This window comes from Empidonax traillii, unplaced genomic scaffold (genome assembly GCF_003031625.1).
Source record: "Empidonax traillii isolate 1590-97213 ecotype Southwest subspecies unplaced genomic scaffold, ASM303162v1 scaffold215:size2007263, whole genome shotgun sequence".
Taxonomy (NCBI): Eukaryota; Metazoa; Chordata; class Aves; order Passeriformes; family Tyrannidae; genus Empidonax; species Empidonax traillii.
Window position 1 is genome coordinate 696662 of NW_020955408.1, and position 16464 is coordinate 713125.

Sequence of the window (16464 nt, forward strand, 5' to 3'; positions counted from 1 at the left end):
CTCCAGCCATGAGACTTGGGGTAACAATGGCTGGATTCAGCTTTCACAGCACGTGTAGACATCCTGTGTGCTACGTGCAGAGGGAAAAGTGTGCAGTGCTTGGCCTCAGAAACCCAGCAGCCCTCATTTGAAAACTTGCTGGGAGCAAGCCCGTTTCACCAAGTCCAATCACTTGGACTGTCTGCCCCTTCAGGAAATCCTCATTTGCTTTAGTCTTTCTCTCTTCACCCCAGTGATTACAAACGAAGAGGAAAGCAAAGAACAGAGTAAAGAGATGAACCTGGAGAACAGCTGACAGCACTTTTGCTCAGCACAGTGCACTCACATGGCAGGACACAGGTGCCTACAAAGAGAGGGGGCCTAGAACAACTCGATGCAAACAGTAGCCTTGAGCTACTCGTGTCAAAGTGTCCAAGAGAGTGCAATGGCTTTGAGGAATCATCTAGCAATGTCTCATGGTCCCCCGCTACCTTCCTCATTAAACCTCGAACGGAGCTGCAGGGTGTGTTAGTGCACTCCAGCTAGGCTTTCCCAGGGGGAGAAGGGAAAAGCTGGAGTCAAAGACAGTGCAAAGGGCTGGATTCAGTGCTACGACTTGAAAATGGCAATAAAAGGGAAAAGCAGCACTTGGAGTTGGGAGTACAGGGGCCCCTTTTTGTCACCAAGTGACACACAAAACTTGGCATACTATGATGCTAAGACAGTAGTAGTCAAGAGCAAGTGACAAGTTTTCTCCCCACAACTGTATACGCTTTTCTCTAAAAGCTAAGTGCGTGAGAGGCAGGGATAGCTGCCCAGCCAGCTCAGGGCATCAGACACAGCCACTAGGCTAGCTGGCCAGCTGGAAAGCAGGGAGTGCCTAGAGCAAGCTTTGGAGCCCTCCCAGCACTGGTGGCACAGACAGTTCTGCTGCTAGGTTCCCAAGCTTGAATACGAGCATACTAGGAAGTAAGAGGCAAGGGAGCACGACAGCAGGTTTTGTCTTCATTGGTTTATGACTGGGATTTTAGTATTCCCATAAAAGGCAGGAAGATTGGGAAAAGGAGGGAAGTGAAGCCCTGGTCATCTCTCCTTTAACTCCTGATGTGGCTGAGCAAAGCCCAGGTGTCTCCTAAGTGCCACTTCAAGGGACACAATTCTCAGAAGCAAAGCTGAGCTCAAATGAGAGGCAGGATGAACCCTTGGTAGGGAGAAAAAAAATATTTTCAGTCTTTGCACCAAGGACAAACCTTTCCCTTTCTGAAATTAGGCCTAAATACCTTCAGAAAAACCTTTCTGAAAACATCTGCAACTCCTTCCAGCATAGAAATTTTGGGTTTGAAAGGTGTTTTGGGGGTGGGGTGAGTGTGGACATGAGACACAGGGGAAAGAGGTAGGGACAAAGGGATATTTACTGCTGAGAGACAACCTGCTCTGGCAGCAATGAAAGCACATGATCTGCATCACAGGCCACAAAAACACCTGAATCATCTATCATACTTTTGATATATCTATCAATTAAGTTATTTTCTCCAAAATCGCCAGCATCTTTAATTTTCGTTTTGCATTGGGTTAAGGAAGATGAAGAAGCAGGCAATATGCAGCTGCTCATTGTGGTTCTCCAGCCTGCACTTAATTAATTGTGAGTTGCTTTAAAAATAATTTAGGACAGTGCTTCCACAGCACATTGCTGAAGTCTGAGACACTTTGTGTTTTCACTTCCAAGAACACGTGCAAAGCACTTACCTCTGCCCAGCTGTTAAAAAAACCCCACAACCCACTCTCTGCGCTGACTTGGAGAGGGAAATCAAGAAGCTGCTTTTCTCCCAGCCCAGCCCCTGCTTCAAGTAATTCTTTTAATCCTTTGCTCTGTCACCTACTTCTGTTTAGAAAACCTTCAAGTGAGATGTTTATAATTAATACGTCACGTGAGGCAACAGTGCCAACACCTGTGATGGGCAGACAGCTGGGGCTCGCTCTTGGAGTCACACCATTAGTCATGGTGATGACAGCTTCAGACGCCGAATTTCTCATGTAAGGAAACAAAGTTACGGATTTATTATTTTTAATAAAATAATTGCTTTAATGCAGTATTTAAAATAATTTTTAACATCTGATCAATAAGATACAGTACACAAATATGGAAAATGCTGCACTTTACATAAAAAGTAAAGCTAAGCATTTAATTATACAAAACAATTTTGCCCAATGCCATCAATATCTTGCGAACTATAGCTTAGTCAAAGTACTGCTTTTCTTTTATATATATATATATATGCCATATATACATATATAAATAATTTACAGCATTCATTTACTAGATTTGTTTACTACTGTTCCAACAAAAACCAAGATAACTGATTCAAAACAGTGAATTTGGTAACTATCTGCAGTGGTTTTGACAGTGGAGGGTGCATGAATTATCGCTTCAAGTTTTGAAGCAGCATGCCAAATAACCATAGGAAGCTTTTTCTTTAAAAGAAAAAAGTTTCAGCAGGAAGCCATTCAGTAGTTGGTTAGAGCATGGTGCTAATAACGCCAGCGCTGCGGATGCGATCCCCATACAGGCCATTCATCTTAAGAGTTGGACTTGATGATTCTTGAGGGTCCCTTCCAACTCAGAGTGTTCTGTGATTCTGTGAATACAGTCAGTGCCTTTCCCACCAGTCCTGGGAAACAGCCATGCTATACAGCGCTGTGTCATGGAAGGCAAAATTCTTGGAGGCTGGGGAGAAGGGCGACCCAGAGGGTTTTCCTTCCACCACAAGGCAGTCTTTACCAGCAAGGAGAAAATCTTTGAATCTATTCTAGCAGTCTTAATAATCCAGAGTCCTCCTCCTTACTGAATGGAAACCAGGCAACTGTCTAAATACTTTCTACTTGAGTAGTTTCCCTGTTACACCACATCAGGGTATTAAATCAGTATTCTAAAGCAGTGAATCCTGTGCTTTGCAAACCCTGCTCCTCTCCTTAAGAGAGTCTTCAGATGCAGAGTTTTGATGCATCTCAACTTTTCCCTTTTTTTTGTAGTCATCACAGGTTGTTTTTGTTAATTTCTTTCCACATCTATACTCAAGTTCAATGCTATTTTTTTTATATCTAGAGAAAGATAAACTGTTCCTTCTGTTTACCCTTCCTTTTTAGGATCTTTCACTCTCTGTATTTTTAGTAACCCAAACATCGAAGTATGCCCTAACTACACTGCCTGATGTCCTTCAATCACAAGAGCAACCGATCTGTTCACCTTCCCTCAGCCACTTTCTCAGAGGAAACGGTGAGGGCAATTGAGGCAAAGAGCGGGGTAGAAAGAACCCCTTATTCCTTTTGCTTACTACTTTCTCTCCAAAAATGAGCATCCAGCATTAATTCTAACTCCAGAAAGTTTGAGAAGATGCTGAGTCAGACAGGCAATACATTAGCATGTTGACTGAATGCTGGTTCGTAATTAAATACAGTTGCCATGCTATGCAGTGCCATTAAAGTGTTATTTGTTTCCCTAAGTAAGGTTGGATTACAAGGTGGCACCACACAGAACAGATGTTGCAGACTCTGGAGTACTGAAGCAAATGACATACATAAACTAGGGACACTTATCAAGCCCTCAGAGCCTGCAGGACAGTTAAATGCAAGCAGGTAGTCAGGTGCTTGTTGTGTGCAGCTAAGTGTTCTCACTGGTTTACAGACTGATTTAAGCCAAATATTATTAAAAACCTTACAGGTGCTCAGTTAGGTATTTAATAAAAATGTTTATCTGTAAACAAGAGTTATCCTTACAACGGATCATTTTCCAGAAATTGGAATTTCAAGACAGTGCAACAATGCTTCAGTGTTTTCTTTGGCAGTAGACAGCAAGGTGAAATGTAAAATTCAAATCACTTCAGAAGAACACGGTACAAGTGTAGAGAATGCTTCATCTCTCTCTCTTGTTCCATGCAGAATATCAAGTCCCTGAGACAGACACGGGTTACTCTTGGACAGAGCATCGGCTTTGTAAGGCTAAAACCTGATGATCCAGGAGCAATTCCATTGCCATTCAAACCCTAAATAGGGGAGAGAGAAAAAAAAGAAACCATTAGAATTCCATGTAAATACAAGTTTTAACCAACTGGTTGGATTATACTGCCTACTTGTACAAAACTATCCTCCTGATGTTCAGCTTTACATGTTGAAAACCAGTAATCCAGAAGTCCTTGCGCATTAGAAGACAAAGCAAGTACTTGACAGCTGATAGTTTATTTCATGGAAATTAAATAAACCATCAGTTGGCAGTCAAAGCAACCAGACAGTTCTATCTTTCTTTAAAGTTACATTAATATGGTAAGATAAATAACTACTATTTCACTGAAGTCTGCTACACAGACACTTGCACTGAGAAAGGACAAGCTAACTATGAAGAAGGTACTATCACAGAGCCCAAGGTTGTGCACTTGCAAACTCCCAAGCTCCAGATGTTTCCATCTCTTCTTGAAGAAAACCATCACTGTGAGGGGCCTCTAGTCCTTGGAACAGGTGCTCTAGGCCAGGAGAAACTCTCATCCTGGCCATCTTCTGTGATCTATCCTTTAAGGGAGCAAAAAATACTCAGTCAAAGGATCCAGATGTTCACAACACTCACTGTATCTGAGCCTATCCCTCTCAGTCAGCTGCCTCGCTTGGTTATGAAAACAATTGGTAGGAGATGATGATGTTTCGTAGTTATGCATTCAGGCTACTGGAATGAGCAACCCCCACGCTTTCCAAAATGTCCCAAGATTTATTATTAGGGGTGGGGAGGAGGCAGATTACCATGAGCTGCACAATAGACTGGCTACTTATCTTGGAGCCAATCTATGCTACACAGCCAGTCTCTTATCACTACTGGAGGGTTCTTGGTAATGAATGTAATTTGTACAAATATGAGTGCTCAGTCTCTGTAACTTCAGCAAGGCAATGCCTGCCAGCATCAACACCACTTGGAGATGGTGTTGCTTAGATGCAGTGTTAACTATATCAATTCTTGCCCTAACACTCCCTGCAAGACTTCAGCAAAATGACTTTGCCCACTTTGCTTAGAGAAATCTGTTTAAAACCCCCATATATTAGAAACAAATACCACTTCTGGACTATAGTGGTGAATGCTACTGTTGTTAGGAGGGAAGCACTGAAATTTATTAAAAAATATAAGGAGATTCAGCAGAGAGCACATGCTAGCCACAGAAAACCCAGGGCACACTGCAGAAATGGAAGCTGTATTTCTTAGAAGCAGCACGCAGGGTATTCAGCACCATTTCATTTGCTTTACAGTCAATACTATTAAACACTATGAAATGCCATCATTTGAAACTTTCAGTTTGTTAAATGGCTTGGAACAAATGTGTGCGTGGGGAAGACTGCTGGCCACATCGCACAGAGGGCACTGCTGTCCTGGTAAGACACAAAAGGGTCACAGTTCAAGTCTGTCATATGACAACCCTGAAGGATCCAGGGAAAAGATAGCTCTGCAATGCAGCTGCCAGCACGGGTTGAAAAGGAGGTCAATCCAACAGGATGCAGCAGAACGCCTGAGGCAATGTTATAAATGAAACAAACCCCAAGGGTTTTCAGTAACCCAACAGCAATGTCCTTTATAATTCAAAGAACTTTATTGAGGTGAAAGCGTTTTCTCTCTAAATAAGTCATTAGACTAGAAGTCTTACCTTTAAAAAGACACCAAACAAAATCACCTCAATCCTGTTCACTCCCTTACAAAAAGGAGGCAGATGGCACAAATCCCCCAGCTTGCTTTGGCTACAATAGGGCAGAAGCCTCAAGGTGCCTGCATTTGAGACAGAGTTATGGATTTGTTTATTCCTAAATTCTTACCCATCATGCCCAGTGCAGACGTAAAGCGATACTATGTTGTAACACACCATCCAAAGCCAAAGCTTATCCTGGAGTCTTTTTTTCTAAGACAGGCAGTTTATACTTCTAAGTTTCACATAGCATCACTGTGGTTTATCAGAGCTACTCTGAGTACAGCATTTCAGGGGGCAGGAGCTTTTTAACAACCAACAGCTGCTAGCACAAATTAAAAGGAAAGGCCCCTCTCTCAAAGTATATGATGGTTTAAAATTAAAGTAGTCAACAAACAGTCTAGGTCAGTCCAGTCCAGACTGGGGTGATGTTGGGGAACTCACTTTGAAGTAAATTTATGCAGTGCTAACACTAACTCCTTTTAGCTACTGTCTTCTATAGTTTTACTGAAACACTGTTTTTTCATGGTTTTGTTTTGGAATTTGGACCAACCAGTGGTCCAAGTTCTGCACACCACAATGAACCATCACAGATGCCTCTGTTAATGCCCAAGGCCTTACTTAAGAAGTGCCCCACTCTGAGCTCTCAGTTGACACAAGAACACTTGACAGGAGGGTCCTCTGCCTCTCAGTTCTCAGAGCCTCCACTTGAGCAAATCCCTGTTGGGCATCAGGTTGACCTTGTCTGGCCCTAGGCAGCAGTCAATAATCCTCTCCTTTACATCTCATATATCCCTCCCTGCACAGAAGGTACATCACACTGCTTTTGAGACCTGAAAAATACCAGCCCACTCCTCGCTTCCAGACATCTCTACTACGTTCCTCCCAGTTGGGCAGCAACCACTTGCGTCTTGCTGTGTTGGGGGGATTTCTTCACTGCTGGTCTTCAGCCTACCCCAAGACAGCTTTGTGAGTCTCTTTTGAGAGGAAGTGAAAAAGTGCTGCTTTTTAACCAGGCCACAGACAAGTATAAGGTACCTGAATAGAAAATGCATCCCTGCACAATCAATCCTAGCAAAGGGTACTGCAACCAGCCTCCATCCCCCTTCTGCAACATTTGATTCTTAGTGCTTTAACCAGCAACTTCTTTTTTCCCCCCTCTCTGTCTCTCTCTTTTTTTTTTTTTTTTGGTTATCCTTAGGTTCCTGCCTTTCTTTGAACCCTGCGTTCCTTCCATAGGGAAATGACCCAGAGACATGCAGCCCAGGAGGGCTAACTACCAGTATCTTCTACCAGTCAAATTGGGTATCACAGCTGACAGACCCTGTTAGTAAATCAGGTAAGGCACTGCAGCAATGTAACTCTGCACCACCGTAAACCACCCTTCTCAGCACCGAGACCACCAGTTCGCTTAAAATCAGCTCCAGGAGGTCATGACAGCCTTGTTTTTGACCTATCCTCAGAATTGAGTCCAATCAGCAACTTCTCCAAAACAGCACGCTGTCACCCTTTTTGATCCTTAGAGCCTTTTATACACACCTGACAGAGATCAGTTCCTCTCACTCATCTTGGCAGCAGAAGACATTGTGGAGCTCCTGCTGCAGTCCCACACTGCTGGGCAGCTGGTTTTGTTGAGAGGTTGCTCCGGAAACCTGTTTTAAGATCTCTAGAGCTCTCTCTAGTGGCTGGATGGAGAATTAAATAACAACTCTCTGAAAAGGCAAGAGTGAAGTTGATACATAGAGCCACAGCTCAAAACGAAGCTCTTCCCTTACCTGAGCCACCATCACCACCTTATTTCTAGTCTGCAAGGTACATGAAGCAAGAGATCTGGGATCTGCAAGTCATGGATACTGACACAGATACCAGAATTGCTCAGAGTTATCCTACAGGCCCTGATACAAAGCTCAGAGAAGTCAGCAGACGCCTTCCTTCTCACCAAGTTTGGGTCAGGCTCAGTGAGCTGCTCCTCCTGGACTACAAGCTCCCTTCTCAAATTCAGTGACCTCACACCAATCACATTCAAAATTTTAAACTGTTGGGAGTGGTACACTTTAAGGGAGCAAAGTGTTCAGTCAAACGTTAAAAGCCAAGAGTTCTCATTTAAAGTTTTGGTGTGGCATAAACACATCCTAATCCCAGAGCCAAGATCCCAAGAGAGCAAACTATTATCACAGCTCTGCTACACATTATAAAAATACCACCAGCAGAAGGAAGCAAAGTCATGAGACACTTTTAAATGACATTTCCAAGCACTGAAAAATTACAGTTGTGTGCAGCAGAGTTGCTGAAAGGTGGTAAGAGCATCTAGTGAGCTGAAGCAAAAGCATTCAGGTTAGAGCCCCATCTCTGTCACCTGTGGTCACACTGAGGTCACTGATGTCTACTGAACATTAATTTCCAAGCTGTAAAACACAGAACACATTTCTGTCTCACAGGAGGAAAACAGGTTAAAAAGCAATGAACACATTTTGGAGCGTTCGAACACTTTCTTGAGTCTCCCCCAGCAGTAAGGGGGAAAGGAACAGACCCTGTCAGAATTGCGACAGTTTTGCTTGTACAAACAAGTGCCTAATTTAGGCCAGAGAAAACGAAGTGAAAGAAGTTGATCATAGTTTGGTGACAAGCCAGCCTACTGATGCTGCCTATTCTAACAAACCTTGGTCTGACAGAAATACTCCCACATTAACAATACTAACATATTACATTACTCAATATTTATATGATTCTTTTTTAAAAATAAAGTTGGTTTTGTTAGGTTGGGGGTTTGGGATTATTTTTTTTTTTAACCTTATAGATCAAGTCAATGTCTTAAAGACTTAGATCTCTATACTCAGGCTGCTTCTCGTGCACCTGAAAACAAATGTGTATTTATGATGATATCTGCAGCCTACAAAAGAGCCTCACGAAGCTGTCACATCTATATAATAGAGAACTCTATTCAACTACGCATTTTTCCTCAGATTTCATTGCAACATTCCTACAAGTCCTTTCAAATGTAGGCAACAACATGTTTTACATATTGAAACAAATTACTGCGAATGCAATGTCAGTTTATTCACTATTATGCCCAAGATTCATGTACGCATGTCACTTCGTATGGGTACATCAGATGCTTAATCTGTACCTGGAGGTAATGAGTACTATACAAATATGTCATGTTAGTTAATAGACAATTATTAAGCTGAAATTTTCTGGCTCTTTGCCACATCATTTTAAGCAATGTATTGTCAACTAAATTATAAATCTCTTGACCCTTCACATGTCATCAACATTTGCGCGTTACCAATATGTTCAGCCTAAAGCTACAATGCAATTAGTCATTTAAATTGCAGATATCTTTCACACATAAGAAGAATTAAGTTCATCTCTGGCACAGAGAAAGCACGATATGGGCCAATGAACTGTATTTCTGAAGTGTGTGAATGGCAGTTGAGAATATTTTTGCCTATTTACATGGGGAAAAAATTCAGATCAAGTGTATGGCCTAGACTGACGGCAGCCAGGAAATTCAGCATGGAAACTAAAGCTCTCTAGCTGACAGGGCTGTGCTTAGTTAGGTCTTAGTTAGAAACAGATAACTAAGATGCTGAAGCCATATTTTATAATTGCAGTAACTTTTAGCTCCCTTCTTCCCCAAAGGCATGACCATGTTGTAGATGCTTCAATTTTCCAGGAGTTTAAATAAGAACCAGAAATTGAAATTAAGAGTCTGCATACATTAAGCATATGCAAAGTAGAAAACCCCCAGCCTCCTGTATCACTTTAGACCTATGGGCTGGGGGAAGGGGTGACAGACAGAGACACAGAGAAAGCGAGGGAAACCTCTCAAGTGTAGAAACAGGTTCTGTAGCCTGGATATGATCACCTACTTATATGTATGTAATCTAGGTCCAATTTGAAGTGATTGCTTTTAAATTAATTTTCTACAGCTTTTAAGGAAGTACTCTAGCAGACTATCATGTGCCAATGCCAAGGACCAGGCAGCAGCTTCATTACACCTCATGGATGTACCAGGAGTAGCAAACCTATTATCCTTGGCTACACAGCCAACTTATGCCTTTAAGTTCACACTTGGACACAGCCACATCCTCAGCACCAATACTGAAGCTGATGAGTTATGCTTGCATGTTCTCTCATCAGAAGAGCTTATGACCAAAAAGGTGGCAGTAACTTCTACAGTTAAGAGCAAAAATCCATATACCCCTTAACTACACACACCCTTCCTGCAAATGTCAAAATAAAATAATAAAAAAAAAAAAATTGAAAAAAAAAAAAAAGTGCCATCTGATTGTCACACAGTGGAAAAAACAAAGCATGTCTCTTCCCCAATCATTTGGAAGGGTTGGGTTTTCTTTCATTCTGCAGAAAGGACTTGTTGCTCAAAGGCTTAGTTCTTCCTCGGTCAGGCTCAAGAACATTTCCAAAGCTTAAATAAGCACTATGTACAGAATACAGGCATCCTAAGCTGTAAAGCAAGAAGGGTAAGTTAAAGTTCTGCTAACAATGATCAGATGTGGCAGAGACAAGAGAAGATGACAAGCTTATTTCCTCCACCCACAATCAATACTAAAAATGGAACAGTGAGCACTGCGGTAAACAAGACATTTCTCCTGTTTTTCCTTGCCAAACTTCTCTGCAGAAGGAGAACGCAAGCTCATTTGCGGACCGCTGTATTAGATGTGCACAACCTTGGAAGTATCACATTATTTTAAGTAAGTTGGCCAGAGCTAGGAGTTTGACAAAAAGGAAATACTTGAATAGCTCTGCACTGACCCCAGAATATCAGCTGCATCATTTACTTCTGTAGTGACTACCTGCAGTAGCTTAAGTTTCCACAGCAAAGCCAGACTACGTGTGTCAAGGTAAGAGCCACACTTCCTAAGAGAGCAGCCAGTCTTGGCAGGGGGCAGGACAGACACAGGCAGTATCTGGAAGGAGGAAATTTCCTTTGCTATTGGATCTGACAAAAAGAAATAAAGGACATGAGATATAACCCTGAATCAGTTCAGTGGGACCAGCCAGGAAGATGGAAAGTGAGGGACACAATACCAACAGCACTGTGGGGCAGGACAGACTATATTATTTTTAAGTACTTAGTGTGTTATCATGGAGCCAGAAAGTTAACGAGAAGCAAGCAGTGTACCCCAAAAAATTACAAAGAAGTATAGGCACCCAACTAAGTTTTCCTGCACGAAGTAGAAGAATGGTCCAACCACAGTCTTCAGAAGCTGACTGTAAGTGTAACATCTAGTGTCCTGACTCTACTTTCAAAAACATATGTAGACTTCTTCCCTACCTGCTGCAGGATGCTGCACAAATATACTGCTCTAAGTTTAGGGCAGAAGATGACCCTGCACCCAGGACACTTTTGGATAGAAGGAAAGAAAGTTTAAGGACTCAGAACTGTTGTCTATTTTCTCACAGAAAAAAAGCTTTAAATATCTGCAATGGTTTTCAAATTTCTAAGACTCCAGTTACAGTGAGAATGAGACAAAGCTGTTTCCAAAATGGTTTTGTCATCAGAAAATCAGTAAAACTTAATAAAAAACCATCCTTGACTATGTATCAGCATTGAAAGCATTACGGAGCATGCTACCAACCAATAAAAATCATGAAACAGAACACAATTGGGAAAACGAGTCTGTGGTTTCAAGTTTACTTTTTTCTTATTTATTTTAAAGTGTCCTCCCTTCTCAAGACAAGTTATTTTTCAATTCTTCCTACCCTTTAATTCATTACTATTTACTACATGCCCTCAAACTGTGAGAGGAGAAGAGGTGGATAACAAATGCGCAACCCCCAAAACACATATAAATCAAATCCAAAGGTTTCTCCCCCTTATTGTATCCAGAAGTGTCTAGAGGGACCAGAATGAGAGAGATGAAGATATTGCCACCTCTGGAATACAAGTAGCACCAATTCACACATTTTCACAATGGAGGGATTTTCTTACCAGGGCTTTCTCAAATTACTCTTATTGAACAATACCATTCAAATGTTAAGTTGCAGTGAAGAGAACATGCAAAACTACTCAAACAAGCATTTCCAACAAGAAGGAAAAAAAATTCCCATTATACTGATGCCTTTTTTTCTCTTTTTTTTTTTTTTTTTTAATTAGGCCTAGAGAACTAGTCTTATTTTTTTTCACTCCATGATCATCATGGATTTGTCCCTACTGCTATTTCAAGTTTAGTGATACATAAGCAGTAATCATGGCAAGATAGAGTTTACACTTTTTATATTGCTTTAGGTCCAAATTAGTTGGGAGGCACTCATCTAAACAAGAACCTCTTTCTTCAGTTGTTCCCTGCCACGCTATGAGGTGATGCAGCTGCTGGTAAGGCTTCTAGTTGTAAAGCACATGTTTGTGACACCACATGATCTACTCCCAGATTAAAATGATGAATGTGCAGGAATCCTGTTTCAGGAAAAAGACTTTTCGGATGAGGTGCAAAGCCAGGTGGCAGAGTGTGGAGAAACAAAAACCAAGGGCTGAAGAATCGTCCCAGTTAAACATAGATACTCATTTGTGGAGAAAGGAAGAATGATTTGCTAACAAAATGCTGGGTTTAGCCTTTCACATTCACTGTAAGAGAAGGCAGCAGATCCAAATGACCCAGTCTGCTGAGCTGAACTCTCCCAATACCCATTACTTTTTGGTACTGAATAAAGAAACACAAATACATGACAAATTTGCTTAGAGAGTTTCACTTTTTTAATACATACTGCAACTGATTATTTCTTCCCTGTCTACCCAAATACCTTAGGGCTTCAGTTTACATCAATAACTGCTTGAAACAAATCCTTTCCTTTAATTATTGCAGTAGACAACCATACAAAGAAGCTGTGCAGAGTCAACTTTGCTGTAACATGGATGTAAGAGATAGAAACAAAGAACATTATCCAAAGAAAGTTAAATTCTTAGTTAAAAATATTAATATAGTTAGCACCAGTGATTTCACTCAATAATGTTAAAAGATCATTTGTATTCAGGAATAACTTCTTCCATCATGCCTGTCTATGAAGATATTAGGCTTTAAAAATTAAAAAAAAAAGGCACAGGAGTATTATGCACAGATTTACTCCTTGCCATTGCCGAGTCTGGAAGCCTTGACATTTAAGATTACTTGGGAGTAAAGCTGTCTGTATTTTGTCTGTATTTGCAATTTGAAATGAGAAAGTACATCCTGCCTGTTTAAATTATTCTCAGACAGGTTGCCCAAAAAGATGATTTTAAAGATGCCCAAATGTGTATCAGCCTAAGGCCATACTGTACTTGCTTTCAGTTTCAAAGACCTCCTTTCATCTCTGTAGAATGGAATGTTGTTTACTGCTCAGGATGTTTTGCCATGCTATCATGAATGTATTACAAATGTTCTGCTTCTTGAACTAGAGAGTGTTTCTCAAAACCATTCTTTATTCTACATGAGAAATCTTAAGCCTTCTATAAATCCTGCTCAGACATATCGGGACACTTAAAACATTTAAGTCTAAACATCGTTCTCAAGTTTTCTATCCTGCATAATTTCACAAAATAGAAAAAAAATGGTCTGCAGAGAATTGCTTTCTGGTAGCAAGAAGCCTAAGTACTCAGCACTGGAATGCAAGCTTGCACGCGAGAAATGAAAATAGTTTCACCGGCAGAATTACTTTCACCTACTGCCCTCACAGTTCAGTCTAGTACAGCAATCCAGACAAGAAGAACCTTAAAATATAGCAGGTAAATTTGTGACAATGAAACATTATCAATGTCATGGTCAGTTTTAGGTGTGTTATGCCCGCTTTTTTTCAAACTGCCAATGTAAATAATGGATCACCACTTTTCAATCGGAACACTATTGTCTGTCTTGCTTTGGCACAATCTCACAAAACTTTTAATAAAGCAGACATGACACAGATGATGAGAAGTAACTGAAAAGTACCTAACAGGCAGACTTGTTAAATATTCAGAAACAAATCCGGCAGTAATTACAGAAAACCACTATGAAGAACAAGAATAGTTACTCGATAGAAGCTTGGGAGAAGATGAGAAAAGGACGGGAAAACTGTTCTTGTGCTAGACTCATTTTTTCAAGTTTTTCCAGTGGTATTCTAAAAAAGTAACTATATATTGAGCTTCATGTGAAAGTGCATTAAAAAACTTCAAAGAGAAGAGAAGAATTGCTGCTCAAAAGCTGCGAATGCTGCTTTCTGCAGCTTGTCTAGAGACAGAATCCTTCCCTTCACTTGTGATAAACAGGGAGCATTCAAAGACCTAATTGTGTATGCACGAAAAAAATTTAAAAAAAAATCAGTGAAACAAGTCTATCTCACCTGCTCAGTGAGGTCTCTTGTCACAGTCCAGAATGAAGAAAAAACTACAGGACAGATGCCATCACTGTCTCGTTTACACTGCAAATAACTGAGCTTTATACAATGTCCTCCTAGACTTCACTATGCAAAAATCCCAGAGTAATTTCAATCCTAGCATCTATTCAAGCTTCCTGGGCCACAGGAATGAAAAAGACTTCAGATTCATCAGGAAGGACAACTCTACCCTTACTTCCTCCACATGAGAGTTACTTTGCAGGCTTCTGCTCACTGTGATCGTGTCAGCAGCAAACCAGCCTTTCACTTGAGCAGTATCAAGGCTTCCTGACAAAGAGGGGCAAAACCAGTAGTAACACTTGAATGACAGCTGGTAACGCATTTAGTGCTTTTTGGGGGGGTCTAGCCAAAACAAGTTCACAGAATATTTTGAAAAGAGTCCCTATGCATTGTGCACGGATAAATGTCAACAGTCAAATGACAAATCAAGACCCATTTTAAAAGCCATCCAAAACATCCATTGTGAGTCCAACTGAGGAGCCATGACATCTACCTGCTGTGGAAGGCCACCACAGCTTCGTTACCCTCCACTGCAGATGGAAATTTCTCTGAGTCATCATTTTATTCTGTCCTTAACATAGTGCTCTTACCCACAGTTCTTCTTTCAACACACAATTAAACACTCCAACAAATTTATCGGAAACAATCCTTTCAAGCACCTAACACACAGCCTAGGTTTCTTACAGAACGTAACAAACCATTTTGTGTGAAAGAATTCTCACTTCTTCCGACAGTGAAAGATAAACATGATTCAGTAGGAAGACGTAACATCACGCAAGTCATTGCAAGCCATGTCTGTACCTCCAGCCCAGATCCAACGTTTGATGAATCCAAAGGTCTTTTCTTCCTCGGTCCAATGGCTGCCAAAGCTGTGAGGTTGGCTTCTCTTTGTTGCATCTGTGCTAACTCCAACTGCTGCATCTAATTTAAAAAGAAAACACCTACATTAATTACGATATACATTATCCTAAGGATCTTGTTCTCTTTATAGCAGCTTCAGACAGCTCTGCAGTTCCTACTGACACAATGTGCTTCACAGCATCTTTCCCTGTCTTTACAGACACTTTTGACAGAGTTCAGTAATCTGTCATGCTTAAAGCCCTACAGATTGCACCGTGTAACGCCTTTTATGAAGACCATACTGTGATATCAACATTACCTTAAGAGGACCTTTGCAGCTGTTTTCTCAGCTCATAAGCTTTGCCATTTCTGATTATCAGAAAATACTTAACTGAATTGGTTTATGAAGCTGGATTAGTATTAAAAATCAAAGTTACCAACTTCTGGGAACTGGGCATGTTCTTAATTCAAAATCTCAAATCATGACTGCACAAGCACTATACTCAATTTCTTCATGCTGTATTACCTGAACCCAGCACTCAATATTGCCATTGTGAAACATCTTATCCAACTGAACAGGATGCTGCCTCTGACTGCTAGTCTTTTTTTTCCCAGTACATATTTGAATGTTCAGAAACATTTGAAGTAAAGCAGAGATACACTGCATGTTTATTTTCACACACCTCCAGAAACCATTCAACACAAAGAAATTGTTAGAAACAACCTTTACCTGAGTTAGGTAAACTTGGGATAGGATAGAAACAGTAAAGAGGATTGAAATAAAAAATAAGCTTTATGTCTGCATTTCAAGGTCCATACTACTTCACTCTATTCAATAACTAGAGATGCCAGCTGCTCTGGAGCTCAATCCAGCCAAGTCTGCTGACAGACTTCCTAGCTTGGATTGCCCACCTTGCTAATACAACCACATCACTTTCAGATCCACCAGCTGTCCATCCTGAAGCACAGGTGGAGGGGAGCACTCTTTTTCTGTGGAGAATGAAGGTTTTCCAAACAGAGACCTCTGGGTTTGATCTTAACCATAAAATGATCTGACTTGCCACTAGAATGGATCCTTAGCCCATTCTCTCCCCATTTGCTGGACTTATAAATTCTTCACATGGGGATTTCTCTGCATGCATAGGTGTGCACATCTTAAAAAAATTAAAGTACAACCATACTATGGTAGGGAAGCATCCAAATCTCCTCTCCTCTCCCCTCCCACCCTAAAAACAATTAATTAATTGGAGTTCCTCATCCAGGCAATACAGGTATTTTGCTTACTACGTTTGCAACACACTATGATTTTGCTTGCTTTTCATCTTCTCAGAGATCCCCACTTGGAGAGGAGAAAAATCAGATGACAACTGAGCTTGCAGCACCTACCTGGTAATACTCCCCTACTTGCTCCCACTTAAAGATGAATCCACAACAAAGAAATACTGTGGGGTTTTGGGGGAGTGTTTTGGGGAGGAGAGCTTTTGGTTGGGTGGTTTCTGGGTGGGTGTTTTTAAAAGTCTTATTTTACTTCAGATAAGTAAACTTTAGTGATGCTGGCAACTTC

At 41.0% G+C, this 16464-nt stretch overlaps 1 protein-coding gene across 2 annotated transcripts in view; it reads right to left on the reverse strand.

Moving 5' to 3' along the window:
• Nucleotides 1-2037: 2037 nt before the first annotated feature.
• Nucleotides 2038-16464, reverse strand: part of TAF4B (TATA-box binding protein associated factor 4b) — a 75379-nt gene continuing 60952 nt past the window's right edge. For both annotated transcript variants that reach the window (XM_027887571.1, XM_027887572.1), the window contains exons 14-15: nucleotides 14862-14981; nucleotides 2038-4019 (exon numbers count right to left, since the gene is read on the reverse strand). In XM_027887571.1, the coding sequence (XP_027743372.1) occupies nucleotides 3852-4019; nucleotides 14862-14981 (288 nt within the window). In that variant the 3' untranslated portion in view covers nucleotides 2038-3851. The remainder of the gene's footprint in view (nucleotides 4020-14861; nucleotides 14982-16464) is intronic.